Here is a 27,492-nt window from a genome sequence, read left to right as displayed (position 1 = left end):
AAGCCTGGCTGCATCCCTGGATACGTCAGAGAAGCTGTGGCTGCCCCATCCCTGGAATTGTTCCCAGTTGGATGAAGCTTGGAGCAACCTGGTCTAGCGGAAGGTGTCCCTGCCCACGGCAGGGGGTGGATGTGGATGACTTTAAGGTTCCTTCCAACTCAAACCACTCTGTGATTTCATGACCCCCACACACCCAAGGGTCCTGGACGTGCCAAGCTAAGTTAAGCAGAAATAAAAAGGCCAGACTACACAGACACAGAAAACACTGGCTTAAAACTTAAGTATTCAAAAGAGTAAAGTGGTTTTACCAGATGCAGAAAAAAAAAAAAAAACAGAAAAAAATCAGCCATCTCCCACACCTAATGGCCAGTGGATATCTATTACACTGAAAGGAAATCAATACAAACAGGATTTCCTCAGTTTCAAGTAATCTTTGATGCCTTTTTGGCCAGCTGCGTTATACCATAATAGATATTTTAATAGCTTTTATCCTCTACACTTTAGGCAGCTAATTTTTCTCTTACATACCCAATTATCTCTAGTGAACATTCACCTCTGGTTGTCCACACATTCTGTATTAGCTCCTTGAGAAACTATTCAAGTTAAATTATATTGCAAATTAAAGACAAGTTACATTCCGTATGTTCCTTCTAGATTTGAAAAATAGGTTTTAAAGGCTTGTCAAAGTTTAGAAGAGAAAACCTTTCCATTAAAAAATCTTAGCTTAAAAAAATCATTTAAGACACCTTTTTCTGATCCAGGGTACTAATAAAAAGATTACAAATATACTACAATTTGACCAAGAAGACTTCATGAATATGCTGCTTTTGAGCATGCAACAACCACTGATATCTGTCGAGTTCCAGGTATCAATGTATCCCAACTCCACCCCGGCCCCTCCAGCCCCACCCCGACCACCCGCCCCTATTAATAACATCATAAAAAAAGGGTAAAATCTAGAAGTTAGTGGCAAAAATCTTCACAGTAAATCATTAAAGGAAACTTTTTATTGTGGTCGCCGCCGAGCGGCATCAGTCGATGGGGCCCTGGAAGATGAGCTTGACGCAGTTGTGCTCCCCGGAGAGCTGCGTGGCGCAGAACGGGCAGGCGGCGTGGAACGCGTGAGTCCCGTGGGGCAGCGGGATCTGGGACCAGTACTTGGCGGACTTCTCCGAGCACACGTGTCCGCAGGGGGTGAAGGCGTGGGTGGGGGGCCCCGCGTCCACGTAAAATCCGGCCTCGCAGCCCAGCCAGAGCGGCACGTAGGGGCCCACGGTTCTGCACATGGGGCACTCGCGCTCGTTGGCCTCCGTGTCGCTGCGGTGCCCCCAGTTGTGGTAGCCGTGCACGTGGCCGCAGCTGAGGTAGGCCCAGGGCTGCTTCTCCTCCACCACATCCTTCCTGTTGATGCTGGGAAAGGCCAGAGTGTTCAAGCCCACGGGGCACTGTGGCCTGGCGGCGTTGATCTCCTGCCGCAGGGCCTCGATGTGCTTCTGCGTCGGGGTGTGCAACAGTCCGTCCGCCGTCCTCCACAGCAGGGTGGCCCCGCACAGGTCGATCAGGGAGCCGTCCTGGAGGATGTTGGTCTCATTTTCTACCTGGTGGTGGGACACAAGGGGAGGTGAAGTTCAGCCTGAGAGCTTTTACAGACAACCAAGTTAGTTCTGCGAATGCATCGTCTTGCTCACCAAAGCATCACCATCCCTACATGTCACTTCATTTGGTCTTATTGGTGCCTTGTGGCTCCTCCTCTGACTGAATCCACCTCAACTCTGTATTTAAGACTATAAGAACAGGACCACAGAATCAGCTAGGTTGGAAAAGACCTCTGAGATCATCAAGTCCAACCTTTGGCCAAACATAACCTCGTCACCCAGACCATGGCACTGATGCCACATCCAGTCTTTTCTTAAACACCACCAGGGACAGTGAATCCACCACCTCCCTGGGCAGCCCATTCCAATGGCTGATCACTCCCTTTGTAAGAAATTTCTTACTGATGTCTAACCTAAACCTTCCCTGGTACAGTTTAAGACTGTGCCCTCTTGTCCTAATAAGCATTGGTTTCTTATTCTGTGCTCATACAGGAGGTTCAGCATTTCCAACAGCAACACTAATTATTATAAAGAGCCTTCCTGCCTGCAATTCCTTGGGAAAGGATATACCCCCCCACCCCTGAGCATGCACTTTCCCTCTCTAATATTGATTCTCTGCGCGCCTTTGTCACAGTTCAGTAACTCATGTCAGACTGAAGAGGAGACTTGCCATTCCCTAAGGGCTGCATTAGCAGGTTCTCTCCTGGAATTCTTTGCCCACAGAGACTGACAGAGGCTGCTCACTCAGTAAAAAATCCTTTTTGGACTGAAAACTGCTATCCAGGACAGTTCAGGTATTCCATGCAAATACAGCCCCAGTGTGCACTGCCTAAAGGCTTCTCTTGTCTGATTAAAAGCAGTTATCTGAAACATTTTCAAGGGATTATGACAAAACCACATTGTACTTCACTGAAATATTCCTGATTTTAATGTCAAACATATAAGCAATTTGTGCTTTTCCTATCAGTTCAGTAATGATGAATATGTATTTAAAAAGTTCTTTATGAAATTAAAGAGGAAAACAGACCCACTGCCTGGCTTTATACACGCAAAGTATGTAGAAAATACCACTAATGCAAAACAAACACCCAAGTACAAACAAACACATTAAGTAGGTCACATGAAATCATCATGTCTGCCTCAGAATACTATGAATGACAACCAATTTGGCATTTACATTTTAATCCAGTTTAAATTCACAGCTTAACTGTGGATCATCCTTGCACAAAACACCTCGATGGCACAATGCAGACCACAGATAAGAGGTCACCAGTGCAAAATACTTCCAGCAGAAAAATTCAGTGGTTCAAGTAGAGATGAGAGAAGCCTGGATTTGATGCTCTTTTCAGATAATTCCTTCACAAACAGCAAAGCAAAAAGCTCCCTCATATGCAACGTGTTCAATTCATTACACAAGCCTGCATTTGGTTTTATGAACCCAATCAACAAATACTGATCACATCAATACCAGTGTGCCATGTAATTTTATTGAAATGAGAATTCGAGTCATTTTGGATGCAGGGAAGGGGAATTCATTTGTTTTGCTGTGCCTTTCTTCAGCAGCACTAAAAAGGTGTTTTGCTACCCACGTACAAAGGGTGCAATTGCCACATCATCTGTCCCAGTCCCCGGGCGACGTTCGCCTGCCACTGTTAAAAGTGACAAAGCAATTTATGTCCTGCAGGGTGTCTGCTGAAAGCAGAACAGTCCAACTCCATTTCCATAACTCCCTGAGCAGTCAGTTTTCTGCAAAGCCAAGGGCAGAGTTGGAAAGTCAGTTCAGTGTGAGTGTGTGGGATGCCTCCAACACCATGGAGCTGATGGGAGCTCGGGGTAGCAACACAAAAGTAACTTTGGCATGAAGAAGAGGAGGATATTCCCCCAGTCTACATGGTGGTGTTTGACTGTTATCATTTCTTGTCCCTTTTCCTTCTGCCCCCAAAGGAAAAAATAAAATGCATTCTCCTTTGTAGGCTCTACAGGTCTTGGGAAGAGGAAAGAACAAAAGCTATGGGAATTCTCTCCCATCTTGTATTGAAAAGTGCACATGTGCTTTCATGGAACTTCTTGTTATGAATGTCACAGGACTTTGGCTGCTGAAATCTCTTACTTCTGGTAAAGGCAAAGCCCATCCTGCTTCACAGGATAAAACAGGAATATACTTTCAGGGCTTCTCTTATCTTCCTAGTGGCAGGTAAATCAAACAGAAGGTGTGTTGTCCAAACTGCTTCTGCATGCAAGTGGACCCTTCAGACAGCACTGCAAAAGACAGCTCCCTGTGCAGTAACCTCCAGACAGCCCCAGATCCCAGGAGAACATTGCAGAGATGGAGATTCAAGAGCAGAGTTTATTTAGCTTTTACACTCTGTGCTGTTTCACTTGGGAAAGTGGCTTCAGCAGCAAATTTAGAGTGTTCTGTATATCAGAAACAGAAGTGCAGTGCAGAACCTGCTGTAACACACAGATATTTAAATGCTTTCAGTGCCCACCACCCAGGGACAACACTATGACTGCAGTCACCTCACAACTGCCTCCACTCAGCGCCAGGAAAACAAGCATCCCTTGTTTTGTTTTAATCACCAGTCACTTCCAACTCACCAGTTTCCCCCTCTGCTGGGCAGACCTGGTTTCCCGGAGCGTGTAGACATCCCCACAGACCGAGATCTCCCGCCACACTCCGGGCTTGGACTCCTCCGTGAACCCTCCTTTGGGATGCATCACCAGCACCCCGTTGGTTGTCAATCCATCCATGTGGCCATCAGGATTTTTCCACTTTGCTGCTTTTTCCTGCGTGGGACAGTCACAGTGACCATCAAGACACATCAAACCAACCTGAAGAAAACCCACCAGCAGTTCCTGAAGTGGAGCTCCACCGTTAATTATGACTCGACAATTATGACCACGAGTCTCTGCTGCTCATAACTCAGGCACATAAAACTGCAGTTCCTCCTTAACACTGCAGCTGGTACTTTGGGGTAATAAAAGCCTAATGACAGTGTAAGTTATCAAGTAGTACAAAGAGATTTTGGGGCTTGAAAATAACAGAGAATAAAACCCAGAGCTTGCTCATAACAATTATTAGTAGTACTTACACCAAGAAATATGTTTTTAGACGAGTCAAAGCCAGCTGCAAAGATCCTTGCTGTGTAAGGTGGGCTCCTGTCACAAACTATCCTGCAGGCAAAGCGGGATATGGTGCTCTGGGTGATCTGGGTTTCATCATTATTTTGACTTCCAGAAATAGTATCTGTTACTACAAAGTCTATGGGGCTTTCTGTGGATCTCCCAACCTGCAAACAAAATTAAGATAAAAATATAAATACCCATGGAAATGTGAAGCACTGAGGACACAGTTCTGATAAGTTAATATCGATGGCATCAGTAAACTCCTGTCTCCTCAATTTTTGGATGGCAAGATGCAATCAGAGACTCACCTGTGCTTGTTACAGGCAGAAACACCTCACTGACATGCAATGGCAAATTTTCACTTACCACAACTGATGTTCATGTTTGCTTGAAACAAATCAACAGAGCTGATTGCTTTGACGAAAAGTATTGTCAACAAAAAAAGTATTATCACCTTGTATTTCCTCATCCAACCACAGCAAATTACTTATATTCTGTCAGTGAAGGAAACACTGGTTTGGATTGACAAGTTTTATTCACATTTCCAGTTCCAAGGCAATTTGCCATGAAAATAAAGGACTTTTTTTTAGACACATCATAACAAAAAGCTACCCACCTTCACGTTTGCAGAGTTGGTAGTCCCAGAAAGAAGAGTTTTCGGGCAAAACCCACCACATGATTAACAGAACTAATAAACTTTCTCCAGCAGAAATGAAACACACTTGATCAGCAGACAAGAATATTTTTCTATTTTGCCATCTATGAGTTTTAATTCTAAAACTGGGAACATCCAGGCATCTGGAACACTTCATGACACATGGATAGAGGGAATCTGACTGCCAACCAAACGTACAGTGAGGCTTTATCAATATTTCTACAGGCAAATTAGTGTTACACCAATTTTGAGCATAACTGGGAAGGGGAGCTGAGGAACAAGGAGTGGAACAGAATATTAATTTGAAAGACAACTTGTGATCAAACAGAATTAGGAATATTCCTCACATGAAACCACCTTCAGTATCAGGCATCTACATTTATATAAAATAGCCTCCTCACTGCACAGGATCTCACTGTCCCCCAGGAAGTTACATTTGCTTAGTTCCTGCTCTTCAAAGCAATATGAGGAGATGTGTGTGGTTCCATCACTAACAAACATCTCTGCAAACTAAATCTGCTGCAAAGACACGTTATTCAGGAGTCAAGGAAAGTAATATTATTAATACCTAAACTCTTGGCCTAACTGAACTGACAGAAATAGTACAGGGATCTCTCCTGTACTTCTCTTCTGCTTCAAGTTCTACTTTGCAGGGTTACAGTCCAACACATGTCAAAATTCCCATCTGATGTGACACATCCAGTTATTTTCTCCATCTCCCAGGTCTCAGCCCAAGTAGAAAATGTGATGAGTTTGCTGCAGAGGAAACACCCAAAAACGCCTAATCAAAAGTGTACATTTCAATTTTTCACTTCTAGAATACCCTAGAGATGGAGTTTAGAAACTGTTTAATACGGGACACTTCTGATTTATAGAACTTGACAACTTGAAGCTAAAATTCACAAAGCAATATTCTTCTTCTTTTTACAGTATTATTTCTAACAGGCTTCTATTTCCCATCCAATGCAATTCCTGTTAAGAGTCAGCACCGGGAATCTTATGAATAACTTTTGACTATTCTCTGTGTGGAGTTTCTTAAAGGATAATCAACAACAAACATGAAATTAGTTTGTTCATAACAAGTTTCTGCCTGTTGCAGGCTCTGAAATAGATCATTCCACCAAAGCTTTTAGATGCAATTAGAGAAAAACCTGCCTCGTTTTTCCTTAAAGGATGACAAAACACACAAGTGCTTGCTCCCAGTCTTCCTCACATCACACTAATTGGTAACGTGAAATACAAATATGTTTGGACGTAACCATTAAAATCTATAAACAAAGCTTTTATGTGGTTTTTAAAATCTCTGAAATGGCAAGTAACATTTTATATAAATACAGTAAGTACTTTACTGATCTCCTTCGTGTCACAAGTATGTCTATGCGACATCAAATAATTCAAATATTTGGTTTTCTTCCCTTTTTTTCCTTGGTGAGAAAGCCTTCTACAGGATCAGTCATGTATTGTGCTACTTTTCAACATCAGAACTTAATTTTAAGAAGTGGCCTTCAAAATCTGGCAATTTCTTCACGCTCTGTATCAAACCAAGAATCTGGGTTTGAGATCATCTGACAAGAAGTTCTGTAGGGAATAAGTGAAGAACTTGATGTTATCAAAATTACCCATCAAAAACCTGAACTCATCTGCTGTTGCAGTCAGACCACAGTCACTACACACCCAGTTCCATTATTCAGAGCTACCTTTTTACACAGTTCATCACTCATTTTCCTTCTGCAGCACAGAAGACTTTCTTCTTTCTACCAATTTCAGGCTGTGTTTTGGGACTCTTCTTGTTAACTGTGTCATATTACATATTATTTCACAAAGCTGCTTCCAATAACAACCCATAAATCTTCCAAGTGATGCCTAAGACAGGGCCTGTTGTCTCCACTGCAGGTGATTGTTGAAGGCTGCGTAGGAGCCAGGCAGTCCATCAGTTTGCTCGTGTCTACTGTCAATCACAGAAGTTCTATTAAAAACACTCCCTCCTGAGACGAGGTAAAAGCAGAAAACCTGCCAGCAGATAATTTAACAGCTGCACATTCTTGGTCTTCAACAAAATTTCACTGTGAGGAGAGGGAGAATTGGGCCGTGCATCTTCTGAAGGGCTGTTCTTCAGCAAGAAACCCACGTTTCATATGGAATGTCCCTGCTCCTTGGGTAAGTTATTTAAGGTAGAAGCTACACATTTTGGTTCCTGGTGTAATCAACCCATTCTCATCCCATCAAAAATATGGTCATTTTCCTTTTATTATGGAAAAATGTCAAGAAAAATGGTATTTAGACAGCCTGAACACTGCTCTTCAGTGTCTTCTGAATTTCCTTCCTGTCCCTTGTATGGTGTCCCATATTTTCAATGCATGGTTCACTTTAGATAAGCACCTACTCTTGCTTCTTCCTGGTTTTAAGATTGGAAAGCATAAAACAAGCTGTTGTGAGTTTGCAATCTTCCAAGTTTTCCTGTTTGTCTCCGGTAAAACCACAGACTACAAGTTACCAACACAACACTTCTCACATTTTCCTTCAAAGAAAAGGACTGATAACAGACCCTTAAAGTGGATGAAGGAAAAAAGGTGACAGCTTTTTTGTGAACTGTGAATCTCCCTCATTTTCATAGGAAATCAGCTTTAACTCTATGGATTCAGTCCACACAGGTTAAAAATGGTACCTGAGTTTTGGCATTCCCTTTGCCCATTTTGGATCTCCCTCACTAAAATGTTACAACCACCATTCCAAGCTTCTCACATTCCTTCCTGGGGTTACTCTGGGGAACTCCTGCAGTGCAACCATCCCATTGCACAGGGGGAAGCAGGGGAGATTTGAAAAAAGCCAAGTGATTTGCCCAAGATAATACATGTTAACAGCATCAAAGTGGGGCCTCCATGCTCAGGATAATCCTGTGGTCCAGGCATTATCCTTCCCTCTTCAACTTCTGCATCCTTAGTGTGCCACACAGTCCAGGAAAACACACATTTGCAAAGAAAACAGTGAATTCCAAAGATTGACTATCCAAGTGATGCTTGATCAACAACAAAACTTCACTCTGTGGATCAACAGACACGTAACTTGTCATCACATCCCACAGGGCTGCACAAAACACTCCTCAAGTAACTTCTCTCCAACTGCCCACAATCAGATTACTGGGAATAATTAAAATCTAATGGCTTGTTTTTATAATGGAAACCTCTCCAAGCTGCTGTCTGGCATCACTTCAGCAGCCAGTCATTGCCACAGTCGACCAGAGAATTCCTGTTTCCTGTCTCACCAGCCCCTCCAGGCCAGTGCATGGAGTGCAATCCTCAGGGAACAGCTGCAGGGAGTGGAAATATGAACCAGGAAACAGCACTTGGAAGTTACAACATGACCATCTACACATCTCAAGACAGAAGAAACAGACTGCACTGAAAAGAGGACCTATAACAATACAGAAGCCTTAACCCTTATCAATACCTGTGATTTAACTCCCTCAATAAAAGCTGTAACCACCACCAGGACAGTCTGCAATCAAGAGAAGAGCTGTCCATGTATAATACACCCAGAAAAGCAGCTGTTCTGCAACTCTTTATTAATTATTTTAGTGTAAAAAATTCCAGCTTTCAAAAATGGCTTTTTAAAATTTACACACAGGAAAAAATTTCATTGGAGTCACTCAAGAAATAAAGGAGTATCACACAGTAACCCAAAAGGATGGGGGACATTTTTCTTTTACTAGAAAACATAGAAAAAAAAAAAAGCTATTTCAGTTCACCCTGAGTGTGTGATCCTTCATCCTGCACCAAATGAACAAGAGGGGTTTTAATCAATTCCTATTTGGACCTAACAGTTCCAGTCACATTGGGAAAATTTAATATAGAGCAAAACACAGAAGCCACGAGAGGCAAAGACACCCCGAAAGAGCTATTTCTTCTTCTGTTAACAGCACTCGAGGGCTGACCCCCCCTAAATATGAAAGGCTGGAGGAGAAGGGATAATGATTCCTGAGGAGATGCCCTGATTAGAAGTCACAGACAAGACAGATCTGATCAGTCCAGAACAGAAAAGGTTGTGTGTGTGTGTTTGGGTTTCCCCAAGTTTGAAGTCTAAGTTCGTACAGGATTTCTGCTCCCTAATTATATATAAAAATAATCATTGCCCAAGGAAATAACTCAGGTTACCAGATGTTAAATGCTGCAGAAAATCCCAAATGCAAACAGGGGAGAGTGAACACATGTTGGCTAAGAGATGGTAGGTCAGAGAAACTCAGCACAGCCCCCTACACCACCTGAGACATTTGCACACCCCTCAGGAACAGTTTATCCTTCTATCACTGCTTTGTCTCCTTTAGGGCACAGTTCCCACATTCTTTTACCTTCCTACTTCCCATCCCATGTCCTTCTCCTATCTACCTCCTTTTCACTCCAGCTACTTGATTCATGGGAGGGTGGTGGGTGTATTTTTGTGCTTATTCATGAATCCAAACAAGCACACGTTTCTAGGCAGTACTATTTGTCTTTGGAGGAAAAGCAGAGTACAGTGGGAGCAGTAAGTCAGTAAGGACATTAACAGATGCTGGTATGGGTTTGAGAAGAGCAAAATAAAGCAAAATTTCAAAGTGCTCTCATATTAAAGCAGGTGGGTTAGACCATGGAAAACCCACAGATCACAGAGAATACCCAGAACTGTGCTTTTAAAACAACAATCCATGCATTGCAGAGTCTTACCTGGAACATGTCTGTGTCCTTATCATGAGTATATTCCACTATAACTGTCTGATTCCTGGACAATGTGAAAGAGATACTGTGCTGACCTTTAGAGCTGATTGCCTGATGAATAAAACAACAACAACAATAAAAAGAGATGTCCATTACACACAAAAATACTGTAATCAAATTCATTTTGCTGCATAAACACCTTTGCTGCGATCAGGAAGAGCAGTGTATCGTGACATGTTATTACAAGGCTGGGTAAACACACACAATGGGATCTTTCTGGTTTGTTTTTAATGGAAAAGCCCAAGCTGCACTTGTTTGCTTCTAGTTCAGAAGGACCCAATACTTACCATTTTTATAGTTTAGACTCCAAACACCTTCTCCCTCTGAAATTATATTCAGTTCCTAACCTTTATATCAATTTGTAACCTAGGACAGACTTGGGGTTTAGGGAGTTTTGGTTGGTTTGTTTTTAAGGTAAGTGAGCAACCCAACTGATTTCCAGTTAAAAGTGCCAGGATTTCTGGGATATCATTACCATTAAGTAAATTTCTGGTTATATGAGAAACAGCCTAACAATTTTATATAAATGGTGACAAAACCCAAGCACTTGCAAGGGGTTTTTTCCTCATTAAAGGAACATTACTTCTTACTACCTGTCAAAGTAAACTAGTTATAGATATGGATTTAGCATCAAAGACTAAATAGTATTTCAATATTTAAAAGAAGACTAGAACAGGACAACTCCTATTTTCTGCTGTATCTTACCAAGATTAAGGGAAAAGAGCTGAGAAACTAAATCTATTGGCTAACAGGGATACAGATGTAAATATAAGGTCCATATAACTGCACACAATTCTGAAAGGTAATGAGTGCTACTGCTCAGAAAACACTTTGCAGACACTTAAGCAGTGAATTAATAGGTTAATTAAGGCTTTCTGCAGCTTTCATCTGAGGGGATAATTTTCTCCAAGAGGTTTCTCACTTGCTCCATTCCTTCATACTGCTTTTCACCTAAGGAATTCACAGACAGGGATGATTAAACTAAACAACTAAATATATTCCACTCATCTGTCTGCCATCTCTCACAAAAGCCTAAATTATGCCAAAGCCACATCAATTATTGAACAAATCATTAAAAATCTTTCTGAATGCTGGAGGTATTAAAAACATCTATGTGCATACTAAAAGCCTACCAAGGGTTAGCAAGGGTAATTTGAGACAGAATTATTGAAAACACATAATGGAAGGATTGTTCTCTTGCAAACCTCCTGCATTTACAACACCACAGGTGCTTTTACAACACACCTCCTGCTGAAAGCTCTCAGCAGCTCCAACACTTGCTAAAGAGTTGGGCTTAGGTGATGACACCTGGAGGAAAAGGATTTAACATCTTTGTGGGAGACGGGGACAGTGGGATTGATGGAGTCACAGCGAGTTCGCTGGTGACACCGAGCTGTGCGGTGAGGGAAGGGGTGGCATCCAGAGGGACCTGGGACAGGCTGGAGAGGTGGAACCATGCAAACCTCATGAAGTTCAACAAGGCCAAGGGCACCTGAACCTGGATCAGGGCAATCCCAGGCACAAACACAGGCTAGGGGGAGAACGGATTGGGAGCAGCCCTGAGGAGAAGGACTGGAGGTGTTTGTTGAACAAGCTCAGTGTGACCCAGCAATGTGCACTGGCAGCTCAGAAAGTCAAATGTGTCCTGAGCTCATCCCACAGCGTGGGCAGCAGGAGAGGGAGGGGATTGTGCCCCTCTACTCCACTCTGGTCAGACCCCTCCTGCAGTGCCACCCTCCAGCTCTGGGTCCCCAACATAAGGAGGACATGGAGCTGCTGGAGCGAGTCCAGAGGAGGCCACAAAGATGATCAGAGGGCTGGAGCAGCTCTGCTGTGGAGACAGGATGAGTGTTCAAGGCCAGCTTGGGCAGGGCTTGGAGCAACCTGGTCTAGTGGAAGGTGTCCCTGCCCACAGCAGGACGTTGGAGCTGCACAATATTTAAGGTTCCTTCCCACCCAAACCATTCTGTGATTAGGCAAGACATCCTTTTCCAGTCCCTTCCCAGTATTTTCTTTTCTTAAAACTTTCAAGACATAGCTTCCCTGATTTTGTTCCAAGACTTGTAACAGCTGAAAAGTCATGCAAACATATTTGGCAATCGGTGATATGCAGATTCTGAATTTCCCAGCCTATTTATAGTGTTTTGCAATGACCATTATGCTGGCACACACAGCATGCTGCAAGAACAAACAGCATCAAGATGCAATTTGGATGGAGTCACAGTTGCTGTGACCTGCTGGGACACTCTGGAGTGTGTATGGAAAGTTTTTATTCTCTATGCACACTTGACAACTATCAAGGGGATCTCAAGCCCTCAGGTGTTCCTAGAATGTAAAGGAAATAAAGTGATAAACAGGAGACCCTTACACCTTGTGTTTTCAGCTTAACATGGCAATAATAAATCTATATTTGTATTACCAGATATCGCCATTTCAAACGTCAGAAAGGAAGAGCTTTCACGCACAAGATTTCCTTCGTTCCCACAGAAATGTGCTGCAGCTGGGATACAATGAAGGACAAAATTCCCAGGCAGGGATGTGTGCCCTAAGCTTGTCAGAGAAGCTCCTGCATCAAATGGAAGCTCTGGCAAGACCCAAAACTCAAAGTTTTAAGGTCTGATGGAAATAAACAGAGGGAAATAGTAAGACAACCAGAATTCCTTAGTAAGGTCATGTCCTAAGCCTGCAGAGCTTAAAACTTAGGTATGTTAATAATAGTGACTTGGGTCAGCGTGTCCTCTGAAATTCCAGGGTAGGACAATCTTTTCTGTGTGCTCCTTTCCCCTCTCGACTTTCTTCCCTCATCTACTTCCTCTCCTCTTTGTTTTCCGCTATTTAAACCCAGTTAGTTTCAGTGAGGAATGCTACATTTAACTTCCTGGAATTGTGTAATCATTTTGAGGAAAAAAACCATCCCAGGAACATTATGAGAAATGTTTCAATTTGTGTGCTCTCACAGTCTGCTCAGCACCAATTCAAAAGACACTTTACAGGCGGTTTAAGTGCTGGTCTCAAAGCAATTGGCCACTTATAAGTAAAAAAAACAAAAAAAAACCCAAAAAAAACCCCAACAGTATTTCAGGAACTACACAAAGCAGTGAAAGTTTAGTATCCTAATAAAACAGTATTGAGTGGAATGCAGACACAGGCAAATCCTGAAGGATTTTTGACAGCTTGAGGTACAACAGAACCACACTACTGCAAGTCCCAAAAGAGCCTGGAGACTGATTGCACCAACCCCCTTAAAACTGGTTTGTAGCAACCAATAGTGAGTTTGCCTTTTTAACTGCTTTTAGCAGTCAAATTTCCAGACTTTTTTTTTTTCCTGGCAGCAGGATTTCCCTCCCCAAACCCCCTGATCTTGTCATGTAATTGCCCTGCTGTGGTCACTGAAGTAGTGAGAAGAGCCCTGACCCTTCAGGATCCAGAGCAGCATCACAGATTTTAGGAGAAAACTTCAGAGGTCCAGGCTGGACAACACCACATCCAACTTTCTGGCAGGAATTAAGACACAAAAGAACCAACATCTGGCACTAAACTTTACCTCTGCCTTTTCACCTCCACCCCAAGGCTGCCAAAATCCACCGCAGCAACAGTGAGTATTTTTAAAGCTTGTAACTCTTGGGTGTGTGGAATTGTAAAACCATTTATGTTCTAGAAGACCTTTAAAATCATCATATCCAACCATAAATCCCAGGGCTGTGGTTCCACTCAAGTGGCTGTGGAAGACAACACTTCCTTCAGACACACTTCCAGCATTTTGGGCTCCTTTACTCTGCCATGTGCTTAATTTGAGATCAGTTTGCTCCTGTCTTTTAGGTTCTTTGAGATTTCATGAAAATTATACATTAAATTCAGGAAAAAAAAAAAAAAACAAACACAAAACTACCCTTAGTTCCCAAATTCTAGAAAAGCCTCACTAATATATATAGCCTGAGCCTGGCAAGCAAATCCAAAGCACATGTCACCTCTTGTGTTTTAGGAATGCTGGTGGGGAGATACAGCCTGGAATTATTCAGCTGCTGGATTAATTCAGCCATAAAACGACAGATTGTTTTATATGGTGAACTGTCTCAAGCTGCTGAATTCAAGCAATTCCCTTTGGAGGAAACAGATAGGAAAGTGGAGATTAACTGACAAAAACCCTGTGCAGGAATAGAGGGAACAAATAAAGAGATTCCTCCAGAATAATTCCACTGTTAGTGACTCCATGTCCACACTGGCACTGAGGGATTTAAAAAAGTCCAAACGCCAAAGAAAAGGAAGGGGGAATCCTGAGGTGCCATACTTTGAAGGGACAGATCTCCCCAGCATCTTTCCAAGACAGAGCTGATGTTTGCACAACAATCCATCCCTCTCCACGAGGTTTTCCAGCTGGGGGACAGTTAAGCCAAGCAGGAAGACTCCTCTCGTCCCCCCTGCCCAAGGCAAACCCCACACAGCTCCCCCACTGCCTCCAGATTTGTGGTCTGGTGATTTCGGGTCCAAACTGCCACATGTTACCAGAGACTGAAAGGAGAAGGCCCCCAGCCCACCCCCCAACAACAACAACATGGCCTAAGCAAATATTACTCTTGATTTCTTTCGCTTTTCAAGTTCGCTAGTTTTCAAGTTTGCATTTATATCCTTCCTTGCTGGCTGGAAGTACACTCGGCCCTGGTTTTTCCCCTGCCTCCTTACACACACTTTTTCATTCTTGCCCTTTTCTCTGCGTTTTGAGAACAAAAACCTCGTGGCAGCCCTTTGCCCCGGCAATCAAAGCAGCAGCCAAAGGCTACGACTTACAAATCTGTCGGGTCTCCGAGGAGCCAAGATCAAACAGAGATCAAACACAACCTGCTTTCCCAGCAGCAACGCTGTGAAACCCTGGAATATCACAGCCCACCCCAAATCTGTGCTCTGCACTGGTGGGAAGGTGGGTGCCTTCATTCCAAGAAGGGAGAAAGAAGAATAACCTCACCCCAAGTATAAAAACACCTTGTAGATAAAGGAAGTAAGAATTTACAATGGTTATATTTAAAACCGGTATTTCCTAGTGGTTGGGGTTTCTTTTTTTAGCGTAAGTATAAAAAAAGGAGGGAACAAAAATAAAAATAATAATAAAGGTAACAATAATAATAATAATAATAATAATAACTAAAATAATAATAAAACTAATAAATCTTCAGCAGATTGGCTGCGTGACCAACTGAGTGGCACCAGTGTCCCCTCTCTCCTAACCCTGACAGCAGAGGTGGCTGTTTTATCAGAATGTCCACCTTTAGCTCCTACACAGACTTCACCTCTGCCCTCAGCCAGATGTTCCCTATCCAGGAGCATCTCCCGGTGTATCCAGCAAACTCCTGCACGCTGACAACGTGGCTCATTTCCCTGAGTCATCCCCAGCCCCAGAGTTCAAGAGCAGGTCAGGAGCTCACAGCACGATTACATCAACTTAACACTATTAAGTCAAATCTCCCGTGGAAGGAGCGTGTCAACGAACCAGAGAAGCACATCCCAAAATTCTCACAGCCTTCAGGCTGCTGCTTACAAGGTTTCCAGGGAACAAGTTTAATCCACTTCTAGAAATAGAGATTTTATTGCTTCCTTCTGGCTTGCAAACCATGTTTCCAAGGAAAGAAGAGGGGAGGGGGAAAAAAAAATCTATGCATTTGGAAATTTAAAATTAAACCATTCCCTTGTGCCAGGCAAACTCCCCAAAGATCGGGAGAGGGACTTAATGTTATTATGGCTCCCAACTCTCGTGCAGAAATAAAGGCTAAAATCCATTAAGAAAGAGGCAGATGTCTCACAGGAAGGGCCGCTCCGTCAGAATGGGAGTTTTAGTTTAGTTAATTAGGTTGGATTAGGACAATCAAGTGATTTATGGGAACACTTTAGTTCTCTTTGTTGGCAGTCGGGCTGACCCACACCACACTGACGTGTCCAAAATTAATGACAGCAGAGCCTTCATGAGTTAAATGCTCTCGGACTTGGCTGCCGGCCTTCGATTTCTTTTACAAAGAGAGAACACAAGAAACACTCAGGGATGTCAGACAAAAGATCTTGCAACTTAAAAGGGAGCTTTAGCCAGCAAGGAAGGAAGCCTTTAAAAGCAAAGAACACATCACATTCCCACTGGATTTTTGGACAGACTGGCTGCCAGAATCAGCAGACATTGAGTTACCATAAAGAAAACACAACAGAAGCTCATGATCATGAGACACTGATATTTTACCCACATCAGAAAAGTGCGCCCACTTGGGAAGCTTCCCAGCAAATCAAGACAAATGTCAATTCATGTAACATTAACTAAAAGACGTTTGCAGTTTTACTCTGTCTCAACCTGAACCCAACAGCAATTGTCCAGAATCACTGCTCCTCTAGCACTGCATTTCACTAAATTCACATTGACCTCTGGCTGCTGCTAATACAGCTATTACATGTCATTTTCCTCTAGCCTTTTGCAACGAAAATAAGAGACTATTACGGAAACCTTATGGGTTTCATGTCCTCCAGGAGAGGCTGAAATATCTGTACCAACCAGAATCACAGCTCTTTAATTCTGCATTTGCCTCCTGCACAGCTCCATACAAGCCCATTCTTCCATGTTCTCCCTTCCTTCCCTTATAAAACCTGTCTACATTACAACTGGAACAACATTTTGGAATATCAGTTAATACCTTGTCTGTCTCTAATATTTCAGATATTATTCTCATTCTCATCAATTATTGTCAATATTCTCCTGACAATTAAATGAGTGTTAGGAAATGGTCAAAAGAGAGCAAGAGTCAGTAGCTGCAGGTGAGGAAAGAAATGTGCCACCACAAAGAAATTAAATTTTGTCACTTTAAAACTGTGCACTGTCTGCAATCCCTGTCACAATAAAGGAGTTGACACATGTGACTTGCAGGTCACCCACCTCTCTTCAACAATGCAGATCATCCCCCAAAATTCAAGGCTCAGTGCCTACACAGAAACAAATTCAACATAGTCTGGTTTATTTGCACTCCAAGTTTTTATGGCTTTCTGAGCATTCCCAAGCTTGTTCCATGTACCCTGTGCTGCCGAGCTGGGTGCCTGGAGGGGGCAGAAGGGACAGCACATTTGTCTGGAGCACATCAGAGCCATCTGCTCCGAGTGCACACGTGGGGCTGTGCCACCACTTGAGCAATTCACCATTTATGGACTCAACAGGCAGATGTCAAACCATTGTCTGCATTTGCTGAACCTGCCTGGGTGTGCAGTTTTAGACAACCAGCCAACACCACACGTGTATTCTCCAGAAGCAGCATCAAAACGGGCCATTCTCTCTGGTTTGGGGACTGGAGCAAGTAAGGAGGCAAAACTCTCAGAAGCTTTTCTAGATAAGATCCTGTAAAGCCAGGTCAGGGCTGACAGACACTTTCCAGAGAAGAATGTGGAGCAGGCTACTCCTCAGACAAAAATGAACATTCAAAACATCTTCAGAACACATAGTGGGTGTTGGTTAAATTGCACAGATTGAAGTTTAGGGGGCCAAATCCTCGTTGTTGCAGCCACAGCGCAGAGTCCTATCTCATTCATACCTAGGACTGCTGGCCAGCTCTGGTAAAACAACCCAAGTTGTTCCCCTTAATAAGTAAAAGCAGCTCAAAGCAGACACCAGTTCATATAACAGGCATGTGATGCAGCAGCTCAGGAGCTGCTTTGTAAATCACAAACCTTTGGTGGTTGTGAACCAACACTTTGCCTCACCAACCTGTGAATCATTTTCCTCCCAGTATCACCTTTTTGCTTTTCTAACCCTTGAATTCTTTCTTCTCTCCTTCCATTTTCTCCTGTCCGTGTTCAGTAACATTACATTACAAGTGATCTTTCGCCCATCTTTGAAATCATCTGTATTCTTCCTCCTTCAGTCAGCTTGCTGAATTTTCTCCCCTGAGCAGACCAGAGCTACAGACAGCTCAGAGGCACCGAGTGGCAGATACACCAACTACCCCCAAGCATAAACCATCTATCCCAAAATCCAGAATGCTCCTCTGGACAAAACACTTTGCTGCTACACTTTATCACAACTGCTCTGGATCCCCCCCACTGTGTTACAGGTTAGATTTCCATGTACTTGTCCACACAAATTGCAACCAAATGACTTAAGATACTTCTTTGGAGACCAGTGAAACCTTCCCTGACGTGTGACCTTCTGGAAAACAAAACTTCTGACCCCAAAACTCCCGGCATTATTCACTAAGGGTAAGGATTTCTCCTGGAAGACCACAAGCCTATAGATTTAAACATGAAGGCATAAACATGATTTTGTCACTGCAGCTGGATCACATCCCCCAAAACTCTTGACACACCCACAAAAATATCAGTAATTAGAGGAGGATGCAACAGTGTTTGTAACTGAACATTCTGGTGCCAACAGTCTACAATTCACTTATACACATCAGGAACAAAAGCAGCAGATGCCTGGCTACGCTTATGTATTTAGATATGCCAAGCACACAAAATACCCACAAATTAGAATCCTTAACTAAAAACCAGACAAAAAAAAAATATAGTGATAAAAGTCCCCTCAAGGGCTTCTATCAATCCACAGCCTGAAAGATTTGTACACTCTGCTCATCAGCAGTGAATGCTCCTGTGAATCAAAGCACCCCTGAGCACCAATCTGGGCCTGCCTGCCAAAGGAGAGCACATAAAAACACCGGGAGAGGCTGCAGATCATCCTACAGCTCCCAGGAACCATAAACTGCATCTGACACAAGTCAATTTTACATTAAGGCAGCCAGAGGCTCTCCAGACAGTTACCTTAACAGACCTGTTAAAGCAGCTGCACAAAACTCTCTCAGGAGGGGAAAAAAAAGGAAACTTCCTCTTGCCAAAAAGCCATTCAGTGCTTCTAGAAAGCAGTTGCATTTTATAAAACCCAGCAAGGGGCAGAAGCTCCTTTCTACACATCACACTATAGAGTGGTAGAAGGCACTCTTGGACAGAACAAACCCAGGATCTTTTCTACTGGTCTGGGATTCCTACAGGAACTGCACCAAGTCACTGAAAACTGGACTTTGGAGCAAATCTCTTTCATGGGGACTTCCAACAAAAATATATAAATAAACTGCAGAATAGTTCAACTGGTTGAACCAAGCTGGACAAACATGACTGACAGCAGCTCTTGGGAAAAGCAAGTTAAGTCCACGTTTCAAAGAGCATCCTCACTGCAAGAGATCCGAGGGGAGAAGGCAGAGCAGGGGATGTGTGTAGGATCTGCCTCCTACAAGGATGAAAAGGACAGATCTGACCCCTCGGTACCCTTAATACTCCAGGAAAAGAAATAGCATATGTTAATACCACACATCTCGCTGTGGAAAACGATCACTTTGGGTTTCTTTACAGTCCTGTGAGTATGAAGTAAACAAAATATTTCTAACTTCCCGGTTCTTATTGATACAGGTCACCAAGAATCTTCCCGTGTAAAGCTCGGGGCTTACTCACATTCCTTACACACAACTTAGTACATTTAAAAATACACACACGCTCTGTTTGAACTGTGTTTAACTGAGGTACTTAAGTGATTTAAGTCAACAAGATAATACCCTAAACAGCAGTCAAAATGCAATCCTGATTTACACTGCTGCACAGGAGCTGAAAAATCAACTTGCTAACAAGTGGGAGCTTCTCTACAAGTGCACTTGCCAAGCTCATTTCAAAACATAAGTGACTGTAAACTCTGAATCTGTGTAGAACTGAAAACAAGGCTGGTCCCAATTCCCAACTCTTTTTTAATCCCAATTATCCAAGTTAAAAAATAATGAAAAAAACCCCCATCTCTTCCCAAAGGAGAAGGCATGGCTCTGGGAACACGTGGTAACCAGTACTGCAATTCCACCTTGAAAATTAAGGACAGTGAGAAAGCAACAAGTACAAATGCCACTCTCAGTCACTCACCTGAGTAAACAAAGTGTTTACAACCAAATTTAGGACTCATTTATCACAATGTTTTGTCCCTGGGTGTCGCTCCAAAACTTCTGCCATCCAGGTTCACAAAACACATTCGACACTAGAACAGGGAGGTTCAGCTGAAAGCCACGTATTTGACTTCTGCATCTCTGTGTATTTACCAGCTTCGGCGTGGAATAAGGGACTGGGGGAAATTTCAGTATCAACAGCGCATTTAAGAGCAAAGCAAGTACAAAAGAACTGTCTGAGCGCACTCGAGCCAAAATACAGGTCATGTCTGCCACTAAACTGGGATCAGAGCGGAGCCAAACAGGACTTTCAGAGCTCAGTCCAACCCAAACAGTCGCTGTTGTAAATGTGCCACATCCTCAGCCCCCGTGCCCGGAGCGCTTCTCCTCCTCATTCACAGACCCGGGGAACCCTCCAGTGACATTTCAAAGCCCAGGGTGTGAAAAGGGTGAGCTCGGGGCAATTAACGCCCAGGAAAATCCGAGCCTGGAGACGGGCATTCGACAAGAGCAGCCGCATCTGCTTCCCTCCCATCAGATAAAGCCCACCAGAGCCCATTACTATTCCGAGCTGGTAGCAAATTCCCTCCCTTTATAGCTTTGGAATGGAATAAATTTAGCTTACTCCAGATTGTACTGAGGGATAGTCTGCAGCCCAATTCCCAGTGTTCAGAGAAAGTAATTAGAGGATTAGTCGCCTCTATTGGTCCCCGCTCCTGTTATTTTCATTGTGTTCTCAAATTCAAATCTTCTGTCGCTTTTCAGTCAGATTGATTCGGACAGAGGAAAGGAAGAGAAAAATTTATTTCCCTGAAATTTAAATCTCTCGTGCCAGCTTAAAAATTCAAGCCACAAAGAACTCGTTTTAAAAAATGTATAATCCTGGAGTTTGGTCCTGGCAGGCTGCGCTGGCACATCCACATCCAGGAGTTACCACTTATCTTTTCTGCAGTTTATTAAAATTTAAAGGCAAGCTTTACAGGCAACTTGCTTTCCATTCATATGTAATGTCAGATAAGAGAACGGGCTCACCAGAAGCTCTGCACTTCACACATGATTTTACCACTGATAGGACCTGCTGCCCTCCCTCCCCCAAACAGGCTCTCTCAGACCCAAAGCACAACTCCATCCCACATTAACGCATTTTCTCCACATGTCCCTTTAGTAATAAGACCCGAACTGTCTGAACACACAGCCAAAAAGATTATTTTTAAAAATGAAAATATACAGCACAAGACTAGAGCAGTAATAGCAAAATTATGGGAATATGTCACTATTTCTATGACAAACGCAGACCAGGTTCCCAGTGACGGATGGGATTTGGGGTTTTATACTGAATGAAACAAACTGAGAAACAGCATTAAACAGGGACACAATGCACGTAGCAGGCCCACAGTGTAAATAAGGCACAGTTTTAATTAGGGTTATAGAGTACCCAGTGCTTCCCAGAACAAAGCAGCCCACGTTTATGTGGAGAGTACAGAAGCCTTATGAAATTACACACAGCAAAAAGCACTTCAAGGTCCTCTTTTTACCCCTCGGCAGGTCTGGGTGGAAGCTCCTTACATCAAAATTACTTGTGTTTCCCAGTATTAACTGATTTAAATCATCTTTTTAATTTGGTGCCTTAAACTACTTGACTTCTTAAATCAGTTGATTAAATCGGGTTTTTAACAAGTAGGAAAATCTTTGCTGTGTTGATTCTTCTCCTGGCAGAGCACTGTCAGGCTGCCCATAACAGAGATGATGAATAAAGATGATAAAGATGATAAGTGTGCTCAATATTATTGCTTATATTTAAGAAAAAATTCACTAATTTAAATATATGTTTCTGAGAGCTTTAAAAGCAACATTTGACAGGTTTCAGAGTCAGAGAGTAAAACTTTCCCCTCTGCAACCCCTCTGCCAAAAAGCCCCAATTTCAACTTTCGAAATATATATATATACACACACACATAAATATCTATCTATCTATATGTAACTAAAAATATGGAAATCACACGGCTCTGGGTTGAATGTTAGTCAAATTCCTGCACACTTTTGGAATATCTGGATGGTATCCAAAGGAATCCCCAAGACACTGGATGTGCAAATGGCAAGTGAAGTCAGCCACGGGTGAGTGAATTAAGAAGCAGTTCCAGTGACTCCTTGGAGCAAACACTGTCTACAAGTAAATTTTCAGATCATCTCATGCAGGCAGGAAAAAAAATCATGAATAGGCTTTTAAAAAAAAATAAATAAACAGCAGTGACTGTGAAGATGAAATTGCAGAAGCTCTGCCACCACTCTGCTGAGCTCAGAAAATAATTTAAGAATAGTTAATGTGGGAACCTGCACTGACACCAATTGATTCTTTCACAAGGTATGAAAAGTAAAGCTACAAAACCCAGCAGGAAGCCTAATTAATGACAACAGATGAAAATGGCAATCCAGATCAAATGCCAGATAAAAAAATATAATTAAGAGCTTACATATTTTTAGAACAAATATAATAAATGGAAATCCAAAAAGATAATCTCCTCAAAGTCAATATAACTGAAGAGTGTATTCAAATTCACATTTAATATAATTATAACTTAAAAAACTTACCAGTTCTTGCCACAACCACCCAAGAAGCTGGTTCAGATACACTGATTAAAAACAAGAACTAAATAACAGAGCAATGCTGAAGAAATGCAGAGCACAGAGCCAACATAAACGCTCTTTTTACTTACAGATTGTACACAAATAGTTGGCTTTACTTAGAGAATTACTTTCAGAAAATTGCAGGGGAACCTCTATTCAGTTCTACAAACACATAAGGAAGGGTCTGAGTGTCTCAATAACTGAATGCACTCCCACCTCCAACATCACTTCCAACAACTCTCTTAAGTATGTCTTGTCCTATCAAAACATTCATTTTTGCCTTGACCCTCCAATGCTTTATTAAATCTCTGGGATAATGGCATTTACTCATTAACAAGTGAGGTAATATGTAGAAAATACAACCAAAAGGGTATTTTCAGCTACATTAACCTACCCTGCTCTATCACCCTCTACCATTATTACTAATATGGCTCTGGCACATAATATGTAATTTAGAACCCCTTTTATCACAGCCATCTCATCCTGACCTTTTCATTTCTGTAGGTGGCAACTGATGTAAAATTATTTCTACTCAAGAGATTTGCCCTCTGATTGTTAAGCTGGGTCAGGGAACGTGGATAACAAGGATTTAAAATTATGGCAGGAGCTGTAAACCAGAATTTGTGGCTGATTACAAGCTACACTTTACACTTCACACAGTATCAATCCAAATTTACAATTCCCAAGATGAAACACAAACTTCAGTTTGAGGGGTGTTTTTTTTGGTGTTGGATTTTGTTGCTGAGCCTCTGTAAGAACAGCAAATAATCCCTTAAATCTCTGCTCTGTTGCAGGTGGATCCGCAGCACCTGCTTTGTCTAATGAGGCACCAGGAACACAAAGCCCTGACAGCTGAGAGGGTTTTTCCCTGGATCCAGGAAGGAAAAGGCTTCCAACCTCCTTCCCTGCAACCTGAGGGCTCTGCAGGCAGAGCTGGAGCTACAAATCACACACGGGCTATAAAAGATGTTATCTTCCTTTAATCTTCCCAGACTGATGCTTCCCAGGCTTTCTACCCACATACATACACAGATATTATCCTCTCACTATAAGCACTGTCATTTTCTACACCTAAAAGAGAAAAAAAAAGAGAGAGACTCCATTTTGGCATTTACTCCCAAACAGCCCTAATTTGTTTTTGTAACATCCACTAACCTCCACATCCCATTTCACTGCATTCAGTGGCTACTGCAACACACAAAAATGTTCCATCGTTCTCCAAACAGGGATTTGAAAGACAACAGTCAGCACCTGTTTCAGAATAACCACCGACTTTTGCATACTTCATTATAATATTTTCTCCAAAAGAGCACTTAGAGAAATAATGAAGATTTTTGAACTCTCAATTACTTCATCGGGTCAAATTTTCCCCATCCCAGGGATCTCTCAAAGTCATCCCATTGTCTCTTACATGGATTTAAGTGCATCACCCTTGGCTAAGACACTTCAATCTGCTTCATGCTGATTTGATACCATCAATATATTAAGTGTAAATATGTTAAATTAAAAGCAAACCAGGCTTCTTCAAAGAGCTTCAGCTTTCATACGGCAACAAAGGAGAATTTCTAGGCAGTTGCTGCAGTTCAGAAGCAAATTCCTGAGCCACTTTCTGCCACATAAGTGGCAGTTTTTGACTATCTGTGGTGAGTAACTCGTGGAATAGCTCATTTAAGCTGCCAGTTTTCATTTGCTGCTCTACAAGGCAGAGTCTCTCCATTCCCTCCTTCAAATCAGTTTTGTGACTCCTGTTTGAATCCTCTCCAGCTTTTCAAACTCCTCTTGGACGCTCGACAGCAGAGCTGCAGAGTGTTGTATAATGCAGCTCATCAACACAGACTGTGCAATTCCACCATTCCCTTCTCATCCAAGCCAGGAAATCTGTAACTCTCTTACTGATTGCAGAAAACTTTGATTTCCAAGACACAGTCCCTGCTGCAATAGCTACAGACCCTACTGAATCTCTCCAACTATTTAGTTTTGCTGGTATTTTGGTTATAGTTAATTATAAATAACGTGCCTCTTTTAAAAACCCCTTATCGCCAAGACAACCCCAGGCAGCTGTTGCATTTTATTTACCCTTCTGACAGTTGAACTGCTACCAATTTTCTCAAATGGAGTTTGTGGGGTTTGTTATTTGGGGTTTTCTTTGTTGTCTTTTAAAAATTTTCTTTCACTTGATGCATTTAATGCTGGAAAATTGCTTACCACTACGGAATCCCATTAATAATCAGCTCAGGAATTCAGATTTCACAAATAATTTACTGGGATTTAAATTAATTAATAGCCAGCTGACAATGGTTAAGATAACATCACACAAAGCTCCTTTCCATTTCTCTCTTTTTGACTTCTCATACCAGGATATAATTAACTAAAAAATAAATAGTAAGGAAAATACAGAGCACAAGTTATTATCCATCAGCTCAGCATCCTCATCGACTTCCCAGCATCCCACAATACTGTGGGACACCAGCAGTTATTTGACCCCTCTCAGCTAAAACCAGGAAGATGCCTCACATTCACCATAGTAACAGCCCAGTCAGACTTATCACCGGGCAGATGAACCAGGATAAGGTGTTTAGGATTAACTGTATCCATACCCACTGCACATAATCAGACAAATTCCATGCTGAGACCCTGCATAAATCAGCAGATTACTGACAAAAGGACATTATCCACAGAATTGTGTTCACCAGCACCGTATTCCCACCCTGCACAGGAGACACAGAAACTCAGCTCGGGTCCCTCATCATCCACTTTGCCCCTCCAGGCTCTTGGAACTCTTCAGGAATTCCCCACTGCTCTCTCTCCAGCCATCAATTCCCAAGCCAGCGTGCGCTCTCTCCCTCTCTCTTCAGCCACTCAGGATTCTTGGAAACACTCATTTAGAAAACATTTCTCCTAGTTAGTACTCAATAAACCAGGACTCACCTTCTAATCCTGCAGTGAACAGACACACACTGCTCTGCTTTTCCCCCAGATGAAAAGGTTCTGGAGAGGTGCTGTGCAGGCTTTACTGTGCCCACCTTCCTTTGGGAAGGGAACAGCCAGGCTGCCCTGCATTCCCAGCAAACACAAGGATGCTTTGGTACTTTAACTGCAGGAAAGGGGCCCAATCCAACCCAAATGGAAGAGGAACTCATGGCACTCATGGCTCCCAACGCTTTCCTCAAGAATGGGAGGGTGAGTAGTTCAGAATTCCACATCCCTCCTCACTGCTGCCCCATGTGCTTGCTGAAAGTGTCTTCTACAAACCAACATCTCGTTTACACTCAGCAAGTCACAGAAGTGTCAAAGAACATTTCTTCTCAAGTGATGACTTGGAGATTCCTTACGTTATTACCCAGCCAAGCAAGGAATTGCTTCGGACTAGAACCTGCTAAATGAGTTTCTCTCAACACACTCACCACAGACTGTTCCCCTCAACCCAGATGATAATCCCACATGCAAAATGTTAGGATCATCCTTCATATATAATCCCATCTTCCACTGAAACAGAACCCAACAATGCACAACACCAGAACATTTGATTCTCACTGGTACATTTTTTTTCCCCCCTTCCTCCTTTCTGGGACGAGATGAAAAAGTCAGGATTTACAAGGCACCAAATCTATATATTGGCGTACTCTCTTTGAAGTAAAACATTCTGAATGGACCTCTCCATATCACCTCATTTCTAAAAATAAACATTGAACAATGGTTAAGGCTCACTTTCCGGGCACAAGCACTGTGAATTGCAGACAGCTACTTAAGTACGTTCTTCTCAAAATATTACAGAAATTCCCTTAACAAGGAGATCCAAATGCATTCAGCTCCCCTGACTTGAACTCAATACTCAAATGCTGGCAAATATATCACTATACACACTGTGGAAAAAGAACTATGCCCTACTAAAATACACAAGCAAAAGAAAGAGCATGTATTTGTTTAAAAAAAAAAAATCATTTAAAGGGTCTTGAAATATCAGGTGCTCAACTGAGATAATCTTATGAAGTATGAACATAAGTTTTTGTGTCTGTAACCAAATGTATCTTCAGCTCAAACTTCAGATTTGAGAGCTAAAATCACCAAATGAAACAGGGTTTAAGTGTTAGGAAAAGACAAAGCACTACCTTGAAGAGGAAAATGTTACTACAAAGTGTAACAGTCTGGAGGGTCTGAAGCACTACTTACTTGCCCTCAGGGTTGGATCAGCAAACCTAAAACTTGAGGAAAGCCCGCTTAAATCCATCATGGAATTGTTAGAGCAGAAGGCTTTAAGAGTTAAAGTATTAGGTGCCTGTCAAATGACATTAAGCAATATTAGAAACAGAGCAGTTTAAAGCCGTTTCAGAGCTGGAAGTGTCCCTGCCTTTGGCTGATAGTGGGGGAAGGAGCTGATGCAGCACAAAGTCAGTGCTTTTGCCACATCACTATCAAACAAGTCGGTTTGAACACCAGAAGGTCTGTCAGAACCGCACGGATTCTCCTGTTGCTACAACAACAGCAAAAAAAAAAAAAGGGGGGGGGGCGGTTAAATGTTCCATCAGCAGGGATGAAACGGCACACACAGAGAAAATAATAATTTGTTGTGTCTGTTGAATCCTGAACTTCACCTTGCCGGGACACGGCAGCGGGGAGAGAGGAGCCGCTGTAATGAAGCCCCTCGGGAGGACAAAGCTGGAGATAATTGCAGCTTTGTCTCTCCGCACATCAACCCCAGCAACTTCTGTGGGGAAGTTCAAACGCCGCCTCACAAATTAATTCGAGATTTTTGTTTTCGGTTCAAAACAAACAAAAAACCCACACGGGCGCTTGGGGGGGGGGGAAGGCACTGA

General features: G+C 42.6%; 1 protein-coding gene across 1 annotated transcript in view; it reads right to left on the bottom strand.

Moving 5' to 3' along the window:
* Positions 1 to 987: 987 nt before the first annotated feature.
* PELI2 (pellino E3 ubiquitin protein ligase family member 2) overlaps positions 988 to 27,492 on the bottom strand; it is a 64,979-nt gene continuing 38,474 nt past the window's right edge. The window contains exons 3-6 of the mRNA XM_027719738.2: positions 10,074 to 10,175; positions 4,688 to 4,885; positions 4,194 to 4,382; positions 988 to 1,598 (exon numbers count right to left, since the gene is read on the bottom strand). Coding sequence (XP_027575539.1) covers positions 1,032 to 1,598; positions 4,194 to 4,382; positions 4,688 to 4,885; positions 10,074 to 10,175 — 1,056 coding nt within the window. The 3' untranslated portion in view covers positions 988 to 1,031. The remainder of the gene's footprint in view (positions 1,599 to 4,193; positions 4,383 to 4,687; positions 4,886 to 10,073; positions 10,176 to 27,492) is intronic.

The sequence above is a fragment of the Pipra filicauda genome, unplaced genomic scaffold, assembly GCF_003945595.2.
Source record: "Pipra filicauda isolate LSUMZ 115617 unplaced genomic scaffold, ASM394559v2 scaffold508_size1329835_pilon, whole genome shotgun sequence".
Lineage (NCBI taxonomy): Eukaryota > Metazoa > Chordata > Aves > Passeriformes > Pipridae > Pipra > Pipra filicauda.
The sequence above is the reverse complement of the archived record's forward strand: the minus strand, read 5'-3'. Positions and strand labels throughout refer to the sequence as shown.